The sequence below is a fragment of the Centroberyx gerrardi genome, chromosome 7 (genome assembly GCF_048128805.1).
Source record: "Centroberyx gerrardi isolate f3 chromosome 7, fCenGer3.hap1.cur.20231027, whole genome shotgun sequence".
In the NCBI taxonomy this organism is placed as follows: domain Eukaryota; kingdom Metazoa; phylum Chordata; class Actinopteri; order Beryciformes; family Berycidae; genus Centroberyx; species Centroberyx gerrardi.
The window spans coordinates 14,902,504-14,920,315 of record NC_136003.1 but is presented as its reverse complement, the minus strand read 5'-3'; the positions used below and the strand labels follow the sequence as shown (position 1 = coordinate 14,920,315).

General features: G+C 44.4%; 1 protein-coding gene across 1 annotated transcript; it reads right to left on the bottom strand.

Moving 5' to 3' along the window:
• Positions 1–3,230: 3,230 nt before the first annotated feature.
• elfn2b (extracellular leucine-rich repeat and fibronectin type III domain containing 2b) lies at positions 3,231–6,685 on the bottom strand. The gene is made up of 2 exons (XM_078284970.1): positions 6,347–6,685; positions 3,231–5,747 (listed from the first exon to the last, which is right to left on the bottom strand). The coding sequence occupies exons 1-2, from the start codon at positions 6,683–6,685 to the stop codon at positions 3,231–3,233; spliced, it is 2,856 nt and encodes a 951-aa protein (XP_078141096.1).
• Between the last annotated feature and the right edge of the window lie 11,127 nt (positions 6,686–17,812).

Sequence of the window (17,812 nt, the reverse complement as noted above, 5' to 3'; positions counted from 1 at the left end):
AAAAAAAAGAAAGAAAAAAAAGAAATCAAACATGAAAACAATAATATTCAGAATTTTGTGTCACATTGTATTTTGAATGGTAGATAAATGGCAGCTGTAATGATTATGGGCAATCCTGATATAACCGACCATCTCTGAGCTTTTAAATGACACCTATCCTCAATGTCCATGTCTGTAAACTTATTATGGCAGTTGAGGATTTGGGGAGCTGAACAAACAGAGGTCCTCTTGTGAGATTAGGTGTTCTTAGAAAGTCCCAGCGAAGAAAATCCTTTCTTCTGACTCGGCAAAAGTCTGAGTCAGTCACAGTTAGCCCGCGGTAGCAAGATCCTTTGAAAACTTTGACTGCTCTCTCAAAGGATGGGAGATCAGTGGCTGACTCTTGTGTTTCAAAGTTTCCAAGTTTGTGTATTCATTACATGGCGCTTCATCATATTGAAGAGGCGGAGATGGGTGTACATCCGAGACACAGTTGTATTTTTGAACAGTGACATTGAGGCCCTTGATCTGATATGGTCCGTTCCAATTGTAAACAAACACGGCAGAACTCTAAATCCATGGGCTATGACCTCTGACCCTAACTGTATGGACACATCTTAATCAAACAGAGAAACAGACAAAGACAGACTGAGATAGAAACAATATGAAAATATAGAGGTCGGGGAAAATACCTAAATCACTATGGAGATAACATTACACACCATGCTCAAATAAACATCTACAAACGTGTTGCCATTCATCCTGCATCTATAATAATAAACAAGCACACATGAAATCAACTGCGCAAAAGAAAACAAATGAGGAGAAAAGAGAGAGAGGAAGGAAAAGCAGAGCGTTGAGTGTGCATTGTGGACCCAAATCCTGTCTGCAAAAAAGGCAATTTTCAGCTTTTCTCCTTTAATAAAGGAGAACAGGTATTGTGAGATGGGGCTCCATACAACAGCGTCGTGTTCAATACCCACACCGAGCCAAAACGTATATCCCATTAGACCAGCGGGAGGGGAGAAAGGGGCAGGATGTGGGCCAAATGAACATCATCCACAGCTGTGGCAGTAAACTGAGAGTGAATAAGACTGAAATAAAGAGAGGAAATGTTCCTGAAATTCTTCTCTTCAATCCCACCCTGAATGAAAGTATGGTGCAGTGACCACTGATTCAGTTTTCACATTTTTAGGGTAATATGTTTCAGATTGTGTATGTTAGTTCATATGCCAAAACCTAATGGTTGCACAGTGCTTTGTATTAAGCAGAATTGCCGTTCATCAGAATGCCAGGCAATGTCACCCCCCTTCAGGATAATGGCAAGCAGGTCATTCCAATAGAAAAAGGCTGGCAGATGGATTATGCTATACATAAAGGAGATTAGATGACCGTGACCTCCCTTGTTAACAAGAGGCACTGTGCTTGAATGATACATCTGTGCATCACAGTCATGTGGATGTATGGGTGGGAGAATACAACCCATTTGTTCTTGTTTGTGCATTTGTCCACGCCGTTAGTAATCCCATATGGTGGATTAGTTGCCCTCAGAGTTGTAGGTTAGACTGGGTCAACCAGCTCCTGGGCAAAATACTGACATTTATTAATTAATCAAATGCTGATTTGGATATAAATCATCAAATTGGATAAGGCATGCCAACACCCACTTACACTGACCACTGTGTTCCACACACCCACACACACAAGCATGAGAGCAACAGTACAAGCATGCATACCTGCCACGACACAATCATGTTAAATTGGCTAATTAAGTCGTCTATAGACAACAATGGTATCGATGTCCAGAAACAGAGGTGTCGGCAGTAATTACAAGTGTCCTGTCCCTCTGTCTCTCATTCTGTTTTAATATCAGAAAATGACACAAGGTAATTTTGCCGGGAGACTAAGTCAGGAATTCTTGTGAGTTGTGAGTAAGCCACGAGAAGTGGGCTGCTGCTACACAATCCATTTTAGATCGCATTATTGTCTGAATGCATACAGACTGCATATCGCGTTGACAGAGACAAAAGGATTTGGAGTGCACTGCACTACTCACATTGAATGATGCAAATGGATTTCCTGTTGACCTGCTTGTAATCTACTTATATTCACTGTAGCTGCAAAAAACATTTATAGCTTTGCTTCTCTTCCTTTTTTTCATTTACATTGCCTTCATATCATTCCCTTTCACTCGTTCTTGGTCTCTGTGTCACAAATGGGTCACATCTCTCATGCCTACTTTTTTTGTAACTGGATTCTATGGGTTAAATGTCCCTTGCATACTATCAGGTAAATAGCACCTAATTGCCTTTGTAAGGGGAAATGCTATTTTGGCCTCTGTACTCACTCCTAGTGTTTTCTACACTCATAGAAGCATAACAGTGTTTTACTTTGAGAGAGGTGTTGCACACTATGAGGTGCGACCAAAGCGGATTTCCTAATGGGGCAGTACATCTCCATACCTTTGAGCATCCTTGACTGTTTTCTCATTTTGTTTTCATTTCTCTCCAGTTTCTCCCTCCCTTCCTTCCTGTGTGACAGACGCTACTGAAATGCAAATAGCCCGGCCGCATAGAGGATCTCATGGAGGGGAGATAAGGGCTGCATTTGACAGCTCTGTTCACAAATCGGCATGTTTTCCCTTTCAACAGAGCGCAGATCCCACCGCCACCCCAATCTCCCTTCATCGCATATAAACATACACAATCCCACATTGTAAAATTAATACAGCACCCAATACAGAATGGAAAACAACATATAGGAGTTTAGACTGGCTCATGACACACACACACACACACACACGCACGCACACACTCTCCAGCTAAATGTGAAGGTTATCCAAGTCTACCTTTTGTCATTACCCATAGATGAAAACATGGCACTGAGAAAGACAGTCCAAAACATAAGCTCCACGTGATCACTCACTGAGTACTAATTATAGGGTTGGCTTTTGCTCCCTGTGCTAAAAGAATCACCCCCAAACACTAAATGAGAATGATCCAGAGATAGTGCTACACTGAAGTGTAAAATAAAACACCAGAATGACTCTCATATCCCAGGCACAGTTTCTCAGTCCTGGCTCTGCGCACAATATTCTATACACGTAGCATGCCAAAAAATCCAAAGGCAAAAAAGTTATGCCCTCATTTTTTCTCTTCATGTACTTCAAATGGTTTCTCTGGCCCAGCAGCCTATCAGGAACAGGAGTATCCAAACTCTGTGTCCCACAATGCTTCACTCTGGTCTCCCACTCACAGCTTCTGCTGTGCTGATACACCCTTCCAATAATCAAGGATGTCATGCAGGTCCTCCCCTTTGGCAAACTGCACCTTTTTGCGAAGGGCATTCCCGGCCGTCACATAACAGGCCTCGTCACGCTGGCCCTTGCGGTAGGGCCGAAAGCGCTCCCAGATCCGGAGTGAGCTCTCTGAGGAGTACTCTGGGCTAGAGGAGTAGCCAGAGTAGCTGGAGTGGTGGCGGGCAGGCGAAAGCTGGGAGTAAGAGGCTGCGTCCCTGCGGGAGCGCGTCAGGGGCTTAAGGAAGGAAACCCTCTGGGCTGGGGAGCCCTGGTGGGAGCCTTCGTAGTAGAGTGCTGGGACAGAGTGGCGGTGCTCCGAGCAGTGGTAGTCCTGCTGCACCTCCAGCTGTTGCTGCTGCTGTTGTTGTTGTTTTTGTTGCTGTTGATGGTGATGATGTTGTGGCTTCTGGTTGTCTTGATGTTGGGCACCAACACCACCACTGTCGCAACCACCACCACCCCCTCCACCACAGCTCCCACTCCCCACTAGAGGCAGCCTCTCAAGGGGCTCCCCACAGCCCACGGGGCTAGCCCGATCTGGGTACTGCTGCTGATTACAGGCATCTGGGCTCCTCGGCTCAGGAACATCCAGGCTGTACACCCTAGACGCTCCGCGGTCCCTGTCCCGACCCATGGAGCCGCAGGAGGTGGTGCTGCACTGTTTCTTGACGGCATTGACGATCACCACAGCAGCATCTGCACTCATCTGCCGCTGAATGGGACGTACAGCAGTGGCAGGGGGAGGGGGCCGGTAGGGAGGAGTGACCACAAAGCCACCACCACTTATCCCTGGGCGCTCAGAAAGAGGGGCATTCAAGGCAGGGAGCGGAGGAGGAGGGGGAATCTTGTTGGTAGGAATGACCTGGCACGTCTCTGTCACCCCTTGGGAGAGTGGGATCAGGCCACGGGTAAGGGAGGAGGTGCTGGTGGGGGGAGGGGAGGTGGGATTGGAGGAGGCTGTAGGGTTATTGGACACCCCTGAGGCAGCAACTGCTGCTGCATCCAACTTCAGTGCATCAATGCAGTTATTGATGATCTGGTTGACCTTATCCACCTCCATGGCGATGGTGGAGATCTCTGACGCAGAGCCTCGTCCATCGTCATCCGAGTCGTCCCCGACATCAGTCCCATCATCATCCCTCAAGTCTTCCCCCCTCATCCCTAGATGCCCTCCATCCCCCACCCTGTCCACCCCTCCCCCCCCAGTTCTGATATCCATATAGTTTCCTTTACTTGTAGACATGGCCTCTGAAAAGGCTGTGGCCATCTTTTCCACTTGTGGGATAGAGGAAAGTCTGGAGGAACTGGTGTTGGCTGAGTGGAGCATTCCTGAGCTAGAGGAAGTGGACATGGGCAGTTTGCCTCCATGGTGGTGCTGATACGGATGGTGTTCTCTGGACTGCTCCTGGAGCTTGTGGACTGCTGACGGATCATTTGCCACTGCTGCTGCCACCTCTGGTCCATAACGCATTTCCAGTATGGTTTTCTTGACACAGATGGACTTCTGCTTCTCATCGTGCATCCGTTTCTTACGGAGACAATAGTAGACCAAGCCCAGGACAATGAGCATGCCGAAAAGGCAGCCCACAATGGTCATTATATAGTGGGTAGTGGTAGAGGGTGTGGGGAGCATGTCATCTGGATTTTGAGCCCGGGTGGCAAACTGGAGGCAGGTGTGGTTGTAACGCTGGGAGTTGCGGATGGACGCCACACAGAAGGTGTAATTGGTGTGAGCCTTGAGTTTGCTGAGGGTGATCATCTCCTTCTTGTTTTTCAGGTTCATGACATCAGACACGTAGGTGTGGTTGTACTGTGTTAGAATATACATCTTGCTGTAGGGCCTTGGAATCTGCACGAGGAGAGAAGCTGAGGACAAAGAGACATGGTGGAGCTTGATGCTGGGGATGAAACTATGTTCAGTGGAGGAAGAAGAGGTGGTGGGCTGGTGGTAGGGCCCCACACCACCAAACATCTCTGGCCCCATCCCGGAAGGACCATCTAGATCTGGTGGGAGAGAGGTCATACCTGGAATCATCACTCCATCTCTGCAGATGGAGGACAGAATGTTTTTGGCATTCCGACCAGCATGGCCAGCTGCGATGGGACTCAGTAAGGGGTACCCAAACATCTCCCGGGGTGTCTCACACTGGAGGCGGTCGTAGGTGTGCGTGACATTGTTGAAGGACTCCAGCCAGGTTAGGAATTTGTAAAGATCACAGCCACAGTGGAATGGGTTTGCTGCCAGTTCGCAAACCATCAGCCGACTGAGAACTGTGAAAGTGGATGGGTCAATGCGGGCAAGCTTGTTGGAGGACAGGTCGATGCTGCTGAGGCTGGGGCACTCCCAGAATGCATTGTTGGCGATAACCTCAATGAGGTTGTGCTGGAGGAAGAGGCACTGCATGCGGCCCAGTCCTCTCATCATACCCTCAGTCAGGTTGGTCAGCTTGTTGTAGCCCAGCTGAAGAACCTGAGAGGAACAAAAGGTAACATAAGGTCTTTGTTTTTCTTAACAGTTAAGTGGGAGATTGAGTTGGAGACTAGGGGAAAGTAATACATTTTTGAACTGTGGATATTTACTTTTTTTTATGGTTATCAGTACACTGACCTCCATATCTGAGTTGTTAGGGATATTATCTCTACAGTCGAGATTACTGAGGAGAGTTATTATGGAACTCAATTACCATCACTCATGCCAGTAATTCTATTGAATTCATTATGTTCTCCCTCAGCAAATTTCCTAATGCATGTTTCATACATTCAGCTGAAATTCTACTACAAGAAAATCTTTCCCACTCAAAAGTAAAATGAAACGAACAAATTCTACTTAAACATCTGCTCAAATATATTTTTACAACATGTTTAGGACCTTTGTCACGTCATCCCCCTCTCTCCCTCCCACTCTTTCCTGTCTTTCTTCAATTTCAACAATCCAATGAAGGCACAACATTACAAAAAAATATCTTCCTCGCTCTGTGGCCAAAGGAAAAGAGCTAGTCCCTGTGCAAACTAAGGTCTGAATGCATTTGTGAACTGTATTCTTAAATTATCATCCAGTCTTCCCATCACCTGTAGGTTGGCTTGTCCTGCAAAGGCTCCGTCCTCTATATAGCTGATCTCATTCTTGGTGAGGTTGAGGTCAGTCAGGTTGGTGAAGCGGTACATGGAGGTGAAGAGCACTGCTTTCAGCTTGTTCTCATTCAGTCTCAGGTCGTGGACTGTATTGTTGATGTGCTGCGGGATGGTTTCATATGGAGGCTGGTTCTGACTGCAGATAGCCAGCCACACATAGCCTTTGTCCCCCTCAATGAGCCAGCAGTCCCCTTTGACCACGTTGGGAAGGTGGAGGAAGAGGAGAAGGGAGGGAAGAATGAGGAGGAGAGCGGAGGTGGTAGAAACACTCTGCATGCTGTCGATGATAGGAAGAGAAATGAGACAAAGGAGGGGTTATAATGATTAAGGAGAGAAAAGGTGGAACTGGCAGGAGAAGAGGTTGTGTTTGCAGGAGAAAGGGGACCGGCCAAGGTAGCTAGGAAGGATTTACAAAAAGGAGAAGGGTCCGGCTTGGGTGTAGAAAAAGGGGGCAAGGCTTCACAAAGCCAGTCACAGCTTTATGGTCATCGTGGTGATTAGCAGGGGACCCATGTTATGTCATATCTTGTCGGACTGCAGTGCGGGGTGACACAACTTGTCCTCATACTCTCTTCTTGGACCTCAGTTCTACTTGACTCAAGTGGATGGATCCTTGGAATAATGGAGAATCTGTAGAAGAGAATATGAAAAAGCCATGAGAAAAAGCACAAGGAATATCACTGTGTAATGTAGAGTATACTATATGGATACACCAAGATCCACTCATGTACAGTATATACAGTATAAGCCACGAAGATACACAATAGCAATGCACTGGCCATCATGACAAAAAAGTTAACATATAATCAGAATCAGAATCAGCTGTTATAGATATACATTCACCTGATTGACAGTTGTAAGAACACTAATAGTTGGCACACGCTAAAGCAGGCCCTTGTCTTTGACAGGCAGACTTTGAAAAGAGCACAAATGCTTATTCATGAGTGGTGAGTGCAACAATAAAAAAATAACACCCAACTCATGAATGTATAATATGTGGTTTACAAAATGCATTACAGGACTCTGTGATATATCTATATGAGTATCTACTGTATGGCTCTTAAATATTTCGCCTGGGTCACTCAAGGTTTATGGCGTGGATCCAGACCATGGATTAAATCTGGATTAACTAATCCCTACAAAAGTGGCACTTTAAATCACTCTCACTTTTAAACTCAGGAATATCATCTAGTAAGATCACCTAAGTCTATATTATTACATATATTACGTCTATATTACATAACACAGTGAAATAGAGCAGCTTTTTGCAAGAGCAAAACCCGCAACAACATCTGTGTGTATGTATGTGTTTATCTGTGCATAAATGTGTGCATTTATGTGTATATACAAGATTGTGTGGTGGGGGGTAAAATATTTCACCGATCTATTCATTTCTAATCAGTGGCACTACAGGGGTATTTACGCTCCACCCAATCCCTGTAAGATTTAATTGTCTCAGAATTGTTCTATTTGACAAAAGGCAAAGGTCGGCAGAATGCCCTCAATCTACAGGCATGTCAAGGAAGAAATAGAGCCTGTTCCACACCTTTTCTCCTCAACTGTTGTTCTTTTTCATTATGTTAATATATGCATGCTGCATCACCCCAGCAGGTCCCCTTTTACTCTGCTGCATCTGCACTTCCTCATTCCCTCGTTGTCCCTGCCTTATGAGGTCATCACTCTTTGCCTGATGCCGATGTGTACCTGTCAATCTTTCCTCAGTCAGAGGGGAGGATTTCTTTTTTTAGACGCAAAGTGCAGCATTAATCACCCAAATGCTGACAGCACATCGTCTCCACGGACATTCCTTGTTATGACACCACCCTGCCAAACTATAAGCTCTCTATCCAATCTGCATGTCATTTGAATAGCAGTCAAGCGTTTACATAAGGAGAGGATTAGCTGCCTGTTGCATCGTGACAGACATTGTCCTCTTGCTGGCTCGGCAGTCGGAGAAAACATACTCACAATTATACACACACACATACACAAACTTAAATGGACACACACCCTCAGACAAACACAAATGTGTGCATGTGTACACACACACACACACACACACACACACACACACACACACACACACATGCATGCACACCCTCACATGAACACATGCGTGTGTACAGGCACTCACAATGGCACATATACCAAAAACCATCAACATTGATTCCAAACAACACACACTATTCATATGCTCATCATATGACAATACGGTATGTTCCATCTACGTTTAGTACTCTCCCTTCTACCCTCCTCTCTGCAGCATTTCCCCAAATCTTCCTCTCTCATTCTCTTTCCCTCCCATCACTCTCTCTGCACCCCACTCCCTCCTCCCCCCCATCAAATGCAAAAAACAACAAAGAAAATCTGGAACAGTCCCAGTTTCTTCCTTGTGCTCCAAATTCCGACATCTTTCTTATTCCGACAGAGAATTAGAACTCATTCCAGTCTATTCCGGTCCACGCTCCCTGGAGGTGCCAGCTGAGAATCTGGTCCATTTTTTTTTCTCTTCTCATTACTGCAGAAAATTGTAATACCCAAAGCATTTGAGAAGTGGTACATTATCCTTTAGATCTTATGGTCTTAGGTACCTGCTGCGGCCATTTCAACTTCTCTGTCTGCAAATTTGAATTCATGAATGAGATTATAAATGACAATAGTACATATAGTAACAAACTATGCTTGAATTGCTACAAGAAAATACCTATTTGAAAAACTATTCTTAAAAAAACGAATAGTTCTGTATTGTACAGCCTTACTGTTAATCCCTAATGATTTATTAGGATACACATTACATTTTCAAGTACTGTTCAATGACACTAGTGGCTAATTCATTCCATTTAAAATGTAGCTGAGCCAGAAAATGACAAGATGAATACAAAGTGTGCACTGAGAAAAAAAAAGAGCTGGAGGCAGACAGACAGACGGTGGAGATTACTTTTTTTCTTGCAAATTTAGGCTTTTTTGACTCCTAATTTATTGCTAACAATACCAGAAATAGGATACGCAGCTGCCAAAATCGGATGGATTACCAGCTGTTTATAGCCCCATGACATACTAGGTTGCATATTCTGTTTGCAAACAAACAAAACTTGTTTTTCACAAGAGGAAAGTAGTAACACAGACAGGGGAAGGACATGAGTAAGCTGTCTTTGCATGTCCAATTACCAGTCTTTTAACAGGCGAGGGTTAAAGACAACTGGAAATCTGTGGAAATACCATCGGCAGCGCAGCAAAGAAAGTGACTGAAAATTCAAGGTCTAATTCAGTACATATTATTTGTTGATTTTTCATCCCAACAGGCATGCAGGCGCTACAGGTACCTTTACATTTGAGCCACTGTCCCTGAAGGACACTCTGTACGGCCTGGCCGGCACACATGCACACACTGGCACACACCGTTGCAATCTTGCTCACACAGTCTTGTCTGACTTTCTTGCCTTCCACATGAGACGTGATCTCATTTGGTGCTCTACATAGTGAAACCCAGAGGGTTCACATGGTGGAGGGCGGAAGCATGGTAGCTGTGCGTCTGTGTGTGTTGAGGGATAGGATTACATAATTAGGAATACGGTACATGCAGGAGATGGGAACACCTGTCTCAAAGGGGAGGAGGGTGACTCATAACACTGATCCATTTGTAAGTATGACAATGTAGGATACAAGAGATTGTTCTTCTTTTAGAGGAATTAGTTTTGGCCTGTATCTGTGGAGGAAAAAGAGTCAATCTAATTTGAGTAGGTCACAGTAGCAGAAATGGTTCAAGTCTAGGTAGTTAACAGGTGAACAGGTGGTAGAAGGCTAGCAGGTGTCTAACTGTGCCACTTGCACCTTTTCCAACACTGTGTGAATAGATCTAGAAAGACAAATGTTCCTATTTCAAAAGCCTCATCTCATGGGTGAATTACCTTAAGTTCTCAAAACTAGACAAAATCAAAGATTCTGAAACATACTATATGTGATAACAGATGATTACTGTATATTGTACTTTTTTTGACAGAATGGGTGAATTGCTTGAAGTGTGAAGTACAAAGTGTGGTGTGAGCTTGTGACCTTCTAAACACTGCTGTGAATGATCCTGCAATTTGCATGTATGGACTAATTTTATATAAGCACTATGTCACTCTGTGGGTAACATGTCATTTTCCCGAAAGGACAAACGACAAATAAATCAATGCAGAGGTGATCCTGTGTTTGCGGGAATTTCCTTCTTTTCTTCAGGGGAATTAATTCCTTGCACCACTAAAAGAGAGTGCAATGGTGTGCATGTTATTTCTTATTATCTTGAATTACTGCCATCATATAGAGTAGGCTACATAACATTAATTACATATATATTATGTAAGATAGTTCTATGTTGTTTGGCACAGCTCACCACTGATTGTAGGTGGTTGTAAACTTTATCAACACAAGACCCAAACCAAGCAACATTTGTGTTGTTCCTGGGACCTAGCTTCATTAAAACATACTTATATGCATCATATGAGGCCCAAAAAAGTGAGGGAGACCATCCTTCAACCGGAAGTCATCGCCAGGTCTCGTCATCACCAGAGTATCGACCCTGCTGAAGTGTCGTTGAGCAAGACACTGAATCCCTGCCAGCTCCATGGTGCTGCTCTATAGCTGAGCCTGACCTCCCTGTGGAGGGGGGGTAACGAAAATACAGTTTCCCTTCAGGGATCAACAGAGTCTCACATATAACATTAAAAAGTATATAGGCCAACAAGCCACTTTGTGTCCCCACCCATACTGCACTGTGGCCTACTAAGCCAATGTAACTCAGCAATTGTTATATGTAAATGCAATCTATTTTGCATATTAAATGTTCCCAAACATATTCAAGAGCACACTTCCTTCATTACGTCCTGTACACAAACCTTTTGAAGCAAAACACATTGACAAGGACATGCAAAACTTGTAAATCCTCGTGCTATTGTAATGAATACCAGTTTCTGCACAAACATGCAGTCAATCAACAGCAGCAATAAGCACACACACATGCGCACACACACACACGCACACACACACACACACACACCCCATCAGACCCCCTCATGCGATACGCATCTGGGTTTCTCAATGTGCACACTTACATTGATCCTTTCTGTTGTCACGGAAACATGCCAATGATTGACAGCGCCAATTAACTCTAATGCTAACAGAATAGGATGTTGCTGGCATTCACATCAGATCAGTGTGTCTCTTCCACTTCATTAGTCACAATGATGAAACTCCGTTCCCTGAATTCTAATAACATGCAATGAACATCAACTGTGACAGGCGTTTGCAATTGGAAAGGGTTCATAGCTCTTCTATTACCAATGAGGCCCTTGGAGCTTGGTCATTATCAGTCCAAATGTAATTTATGTAAATTATTTACTGGGACCCCTTGTGCTGGATACATATTATGTTGTCATTGTCAACTGTGTCAGTAGCAGACCCATTGAGCTATCGCAAAACAGAGGTTTACAAGGTTGTTAAACACAAGGTGATGGCATTGGAATGCAGCTAGGAGTAAAATGACAAGGATGAGGATGAAGGGGATATCTGGATGGCTTTGGGTTGAGGTGCAGTGAAAGGTGTATTTATCCTAAAGGTTTCTTTATGCATGGGAGTTTTCCTCTGCTCGCTCAGTGTAGTTTAGGTTTAGCTTTAGGTTCAGTTTTGTGTACAGTGTAGTGTCATGTAATGTATAGTTGTTTTGCTTTGTTTAGTTTAGTTTAGTTTAGTTTAGTGTTCAAAAGTATTTGTCCCATGTCAGCCCATGGCGCACTTGACTCAACCTGAGAATACAACACCGGTTGTTTTGCGTTATACAACCTTATGACAAATGTAATTTTGTAAAACATGTTATACAAATAAACTGACTTGTCAATGGTGGCTGTTACACACACCTGAATGCCATTTTGCCTGAGGTTTGTATGATATTACAGTAATGATTCTCAGATGACATCAACAAGTCCAGTAAACCATGGGCAATAAGAACAGCTCAGCATCTTCACACTTTAGAGCAAAAGTCCAATATGCTTTGAAAGTAATAATAATATAATTTAGAAAATAGCATTTTTAAAGCAACATCTTCTCATCTACAAAATCAAAGCACTGGCCTATTCCAGTTTTTCAGTTTGACAGAGTAGGCATGTGGTCATATATGCATGTCAGTGACACTGTGCGAGTGTGTGTGTCTGTGTGTGCATGTGCATGTGTACATGTGCCTGTTTGTGTGAGCATGCACGTATTTTGTAATAATTGTTTTTTTATATGCATATGTGGAATCATATTTCTGAGAAGTTTAATATTCTCAGAAATATGATGTGTATTTATTTCTGAGAATATTAAACATGGATGTGTATTTAGGAATGTGTGGGTATGCTTGAGTGTGGTGTATATATTTGTGTATGTTATGTGAAAATGTGGATTTATATTTTATTTCTGAATGTGCACGCTCCCAAGTGTCTGGGTATTTCGAAACATATTTTTCTCTGCACACAGCACAATGACATTTCCCCAGGCAATGGCAGCCGTGCCGTCCCAGTGTACCTTCTCTTGTTGATGTTTGATTTAAAAATAAAGGAATACAAAAAACATGTCAACAGGGCCAGAATAGCAAAAAACCGGAAGGAAACGATAGCCAAACACTAGGAGAGTATTACTCTCCTAACAGCTGCTGAGATTCCCTCGAGCATGGCACTTAAAAGTTAAGTAAGATTTTACAGTCCCATTAATGAACTGTCCCATTGCACAAAATGGCCATAATATATGTGCCAGGGTTTGATAGGGTTGTTGATCAATACCAATGACTCAACAATTATTTTGCCAGGTGCTGAGATTTTTGGCTTTCAAAAACTCACTTTCTGGCTCATACTCTCTTTTCTCTTTCTCCATGGCCAACTGTAGGAGACTGTGAGTGTACTGGGCAGAAATTAAATTGTACTAACTGTGATCCGAAACAGTTTTCAAGACACCACAACAGATATATGAATTAAATTGATATAATTCAGAGAAACCATCAAAATTACCTGATGCACAATAAGAGAAGATTGCTGTTGAACAATCTACCAGTGTGGTTTTGCCCAAACCACCTTTCCTGAGGGGATGCTGATTGACCCAGGTTGAATTTCACTCTCTCCATCCTGTGAGCTGTTAGTGAGGCCGGAACCTGAATTGCTTTGAATTATTCCGTCAGGAGTCAGAGTACAATGGAGAGAGAGAGTTAAAAGACCAATTTAAAGTGGGTGTGACTAGCAATTCAAGTGTTGGTTTCAGGCAAGGGAAGCAAAAAAAAAAAAAAAAAAAATGTATTCTCAATGTGTTTCCAAAGCAAAGGCAAACCCCAAAGATTCCCAAGTTCCCCAACTGATAGACAAGAATGTGAACCTGCAACCCCTCTGGGTGAAGTCAACAGACCGCTGCTGTTCTAACAAGAATAGAAGCAGAACAGAAGAACGTGTTGCAACCTCATTGTATTCACTGCAGCGGGTTGGGGGAGAGGGGGTCACTATGGTAACAGTTATGCCAAAGTAGTTTGATGCGATGTTGAGTTGACATGACATGACACACCATGACAGTAGGGGAATATTGTATGCTATAGCTGTCATCAATCAATCAATGAACATTCTCTCACACACATACACACCCACACACATATGGGCATATTTACACAATACTGTATTAGATACATATTTTGCCAATAACCTCAATATCTGTCTATGCAAATATAGTCACCAACAGACACCTGCACAAACTCACACACAGACACAAACACACACACACACACACACACACACTCACACATGCACGTACAGTTGGGCAGCTCCGTGAGTGGGCAAAAACAACTGATTTCTAATGCAAAACAATTCAACAAATCAGCTGGGTTCCAACACACACACACAAACACGCAGACACACACACACACACACACACACACACACACACACACACACACACCTACACATTGCAGAGCTCTCCTGTAGTCTGACACTTTATCCTGTGGGGGGTTATCCAAGTCCTTGGCTCTGCTCCTGGAACAGCTGTCCCATTGTTCCCCCTCCTACCCAGAATCAGGGAAACAACCACTGTGTGTGTGGGAGTGTGTATGTGTGTATGTATGTGTGTGTGCGTGTGTGTTTGTGTATGTGTGTGCGCTTGTGTACAACCACTTATGCAGGTGTAGACTGTAAAACTGTGTTGAAGGAGAAAGAGTTTAAGGAGAAAGAGCAAAGTACTGAGCTGCTTGATGGTTTGGTGGACAGAGGTGAATGACAGGGGTTAGATACAGTCTATGTACGAGTGTGTGTATGTGTGTGTGTGTGTGTGTGTGTGTTCTTGTACTTATCCTTGTGAGAACCAGTTTGAGTTTAACACCTTCGGAATGAGAACATTTTGGCAAAGTGACGTCATTTTAGCCGGGGTTAGGGCCCTTATATGGATTAGGATTTGGGTTTAGGGCTACAGTTAGAATCAGGATTCAGTTTAGGCTGGGGTAAGGGTTAAGGTTAGACCTGGAGGGGTGAGGGTTAAGGTTAGACCTGGAGGGGTGAGGGTTAAGCTTGGTTTGGGCGTTAGGCAATGAATGTAGCTATGGTGAAAGTTAAATCAGGAAGACTACTTCTTTCACACACTGCTTTCTCTAGTTTTAGGGGCTAAGAGATTTTTCCATGCTGTCAACCCTTTCCCCATATTGTCATTTCCTACTTCTTCGATTTATATTTAACCAATCAGATCTCTCCACACCTTCTGGGAACCAATCATCATGCTTCTGCATTTCAGTGCCGCCACCACCTCCAGTGTTAAGGCCATTTGGCTCTTCAAGAGGGAGATTTTTGAGGTCGAGGCGCCAGCGGACACCTGCAGGAGGAAATCCATCTGTCCTCTCACCACCACCAGCGTCTAGACTCCATTGGGAGGTTCATATTCACCATTCATTGGTAGATAATTTCATGATGGAGTCTAGTCACCAAAGCCTTTTTCTTTGTAAACTCAATCATGCAATAAAGTTCATCATTCATACTTTAGTCTCTTTTGATTGAAATGCAGTCTTTGGAAGGTGCTCATAAAGATAGAAGTACAAGGATGTGTATGCTTGCACATCTGTCTGTGTGTGTGTGTGTGTGTGTGTGTGTGTGTGTGTGTGTGTGTGTGTGTGTGTTTGCTGTGACCAGAGGGGCCAGTTTGTTTCCCTGGCATCTGACTGACGGACTGTGTTCATCACAAACAAGCCACAGACTCAGGAGAATCACCTGGGACTCTACATTCTGTCTACGCTTGCTTTTTGCTCTCTGACTTCCGCTTCCAAGCTCTCTCTAGATCTCTCTTTCTCTCTCTCTCTCTCTCTCTCTCCCTCTCTCTCTCTCTCATTGTCTCTCTCAACTTCTCTAATCCCTTCACAGCCCTTTGTTCCTGTCTCTGCATTTGTTTCTCTTTCTTTTCGTCTCCCCGCACTCACCTGTCTCTGCATCTCTCTCTCTCTCTTTCTCCCCATGTCTTTCTCTCTGTATCCCTCTCCCTCCATCAGCCTGTACTTTGTTTTAGTCTTCTCTCGTCCAGGCTGGATCCCTGGAGTACAGTCAGCGTAGTGCAGAGGGGTTGGGGGCTGTGAGCAGAACACCATCTTTCCCCTCCACTTCACACGGGGCTTAGAGATGAGACAAACACAACTACAGACAGACGAGGCTCCTCCGAGAGCTTCACCGTGTGTGTGTGTGTGTGTGTGTGTGTGTGACTGAGAGAGTGAAACGGATGGTTTTTCAGTGGCCTTAAGACAGAGTATTGCAACCTGCTAAAAGCAGTGGTACTGCTTTGTTAAGCACTGCTGAACAAAATGTTGCTCCGTCTCTGCTCATGTTCATAGATACGTATTTGTGTACACACGAAAAATATTCTAAGCCCCTCTCCAAATGTGCATGTATGTATGTGTGTGTGTGTGTGTGGGTGTTATATGTGTTTTGTGTGAGAGATTGTGTGTGTATGTGTGAACGATGCTCGGTGTGTGTGTATGTGTATGTTTGTGTGTTCTACATGTCTTTACAATGTGTGTCCATACATAATTTTTGCAAATTTGCATCATCTGGTTCTGTCTCCTCTCTGTCTTTTCTTTCTGCCTACACACACTTTTGTTTCCATCTCCCGTCTCTCCTGCCATGATGTTGTAGAGGATGAAAGGACACTATGGAGAGCGCTCGCTTCTTTAACCTCATGTGCACTATACCTCTCTCCTTCAACTAGACCTCTGTCTGAGCCATTTTCTTTTTATCGCTCTCCTATTTTTCCAGCGTCTGGGGTGGCTATTAGTAGCTTGCGTGCAGTAAAAAAACACTAGGAAGAGATAAAGATATGAGGAAGATGTGGAAGGAAAGAGAAAGAGAGAGAGAGAGAAAGAACTGAGACAGAACCGATGAGACACTGTGTTTGATCTTCGATTCCTCCACCATCTCCTTTTTCACAGCCGCGAAGAACAGAGACAAAGTCACAGGCGATGAAACATAGATGGATCACCTCGGATGCACAGCGTGATCAAGATGACGATCCAGATTGCGAAATGCAGAACTTTGGAGACGGATGGGAGCGGTACAAGTGGAAGGAAGGAAGGGAGGAGGGAAAGAAAGGGATAGAGAGGGGAAAGAGTACCCTGACTACCTCTCTCAGGTTTGATCTATAATTCATCTTTCATCATGATGCGAGTCTTCTGAAGATCTTTTTAAGTTCTGTCTCCTTTTTTCACCCCCCCCCCCCTCTCTCTCTCTCTCTCTCTCTCTCCGTCTGTCCTGCCTGACCTTCTCTGTGTGTTTGTGTCTGCGTCTGTCTGCCAGTGTCTGACGTTTAGACTTTTGTCACCCGTGGCTGCCCATGCATGACATCATATCCATTTCTTGGATGCCCCACAGCAAGAGGAAGTGATGCAATGGAGCGTGACAGAAAAGGGCCTGGAGGTCTGTGGCTAAATGGAGCGGAGCACCTAACCCCCACAACTGACCGCTATCACCACTACTACCATGTTCTTATTTCCAGCCCCCAAACGGCTGGGCACAAAGCCAGGGGGACCGGCTATGCGGTCGGGCTTGGGTCTGTTGGGTGGTGGGGTGGTTGGGGGTTTGCTAGTGGAGAACCAGGGCAGATGAGGCCCAGAGCTGGGGTTAAGGCCAGAGAGGGTTGGGGGTTTGGAGCCTGAGTGCAGTTATGGCAGCCATGTGGAAAGGAGCAGATTGTTTTTGCTAGAAGCTAGGATAGGATTTGGGGGACAGCAGTGGAGAGAAGCAGGAAACGCGGTTTGGACCGGGGCCACACGGGGGATGAGGGAAAACAGAAATTGAATGATGCGAACTGCAAAGGGCACTGAGGATAACTCAGTGTTCACAGTTCAGAGAGATGTCAGATTGCAGCCTGGGAATGTGTGCCATAGATGGG

What these genes read in the sequence shown, in the direction of transcription:
- elfn2b (XM_078284970.1), bottom strand. Translation starts at nt 6,685, where the DNA reads ATGCAGAGTGTTTCTACCACCTCCGCTCTCCTCCTCATTCTTCCCTCC. An exon ending in CAGGACAAGCCAACCTACAG is followed by an intron (nt 5,748 to 6,346) that starts GTGATGGGAAGA and finishes TGTTCCTCTCAG; the next exon opens with GTTCTTCAGCTGGGCTACAA.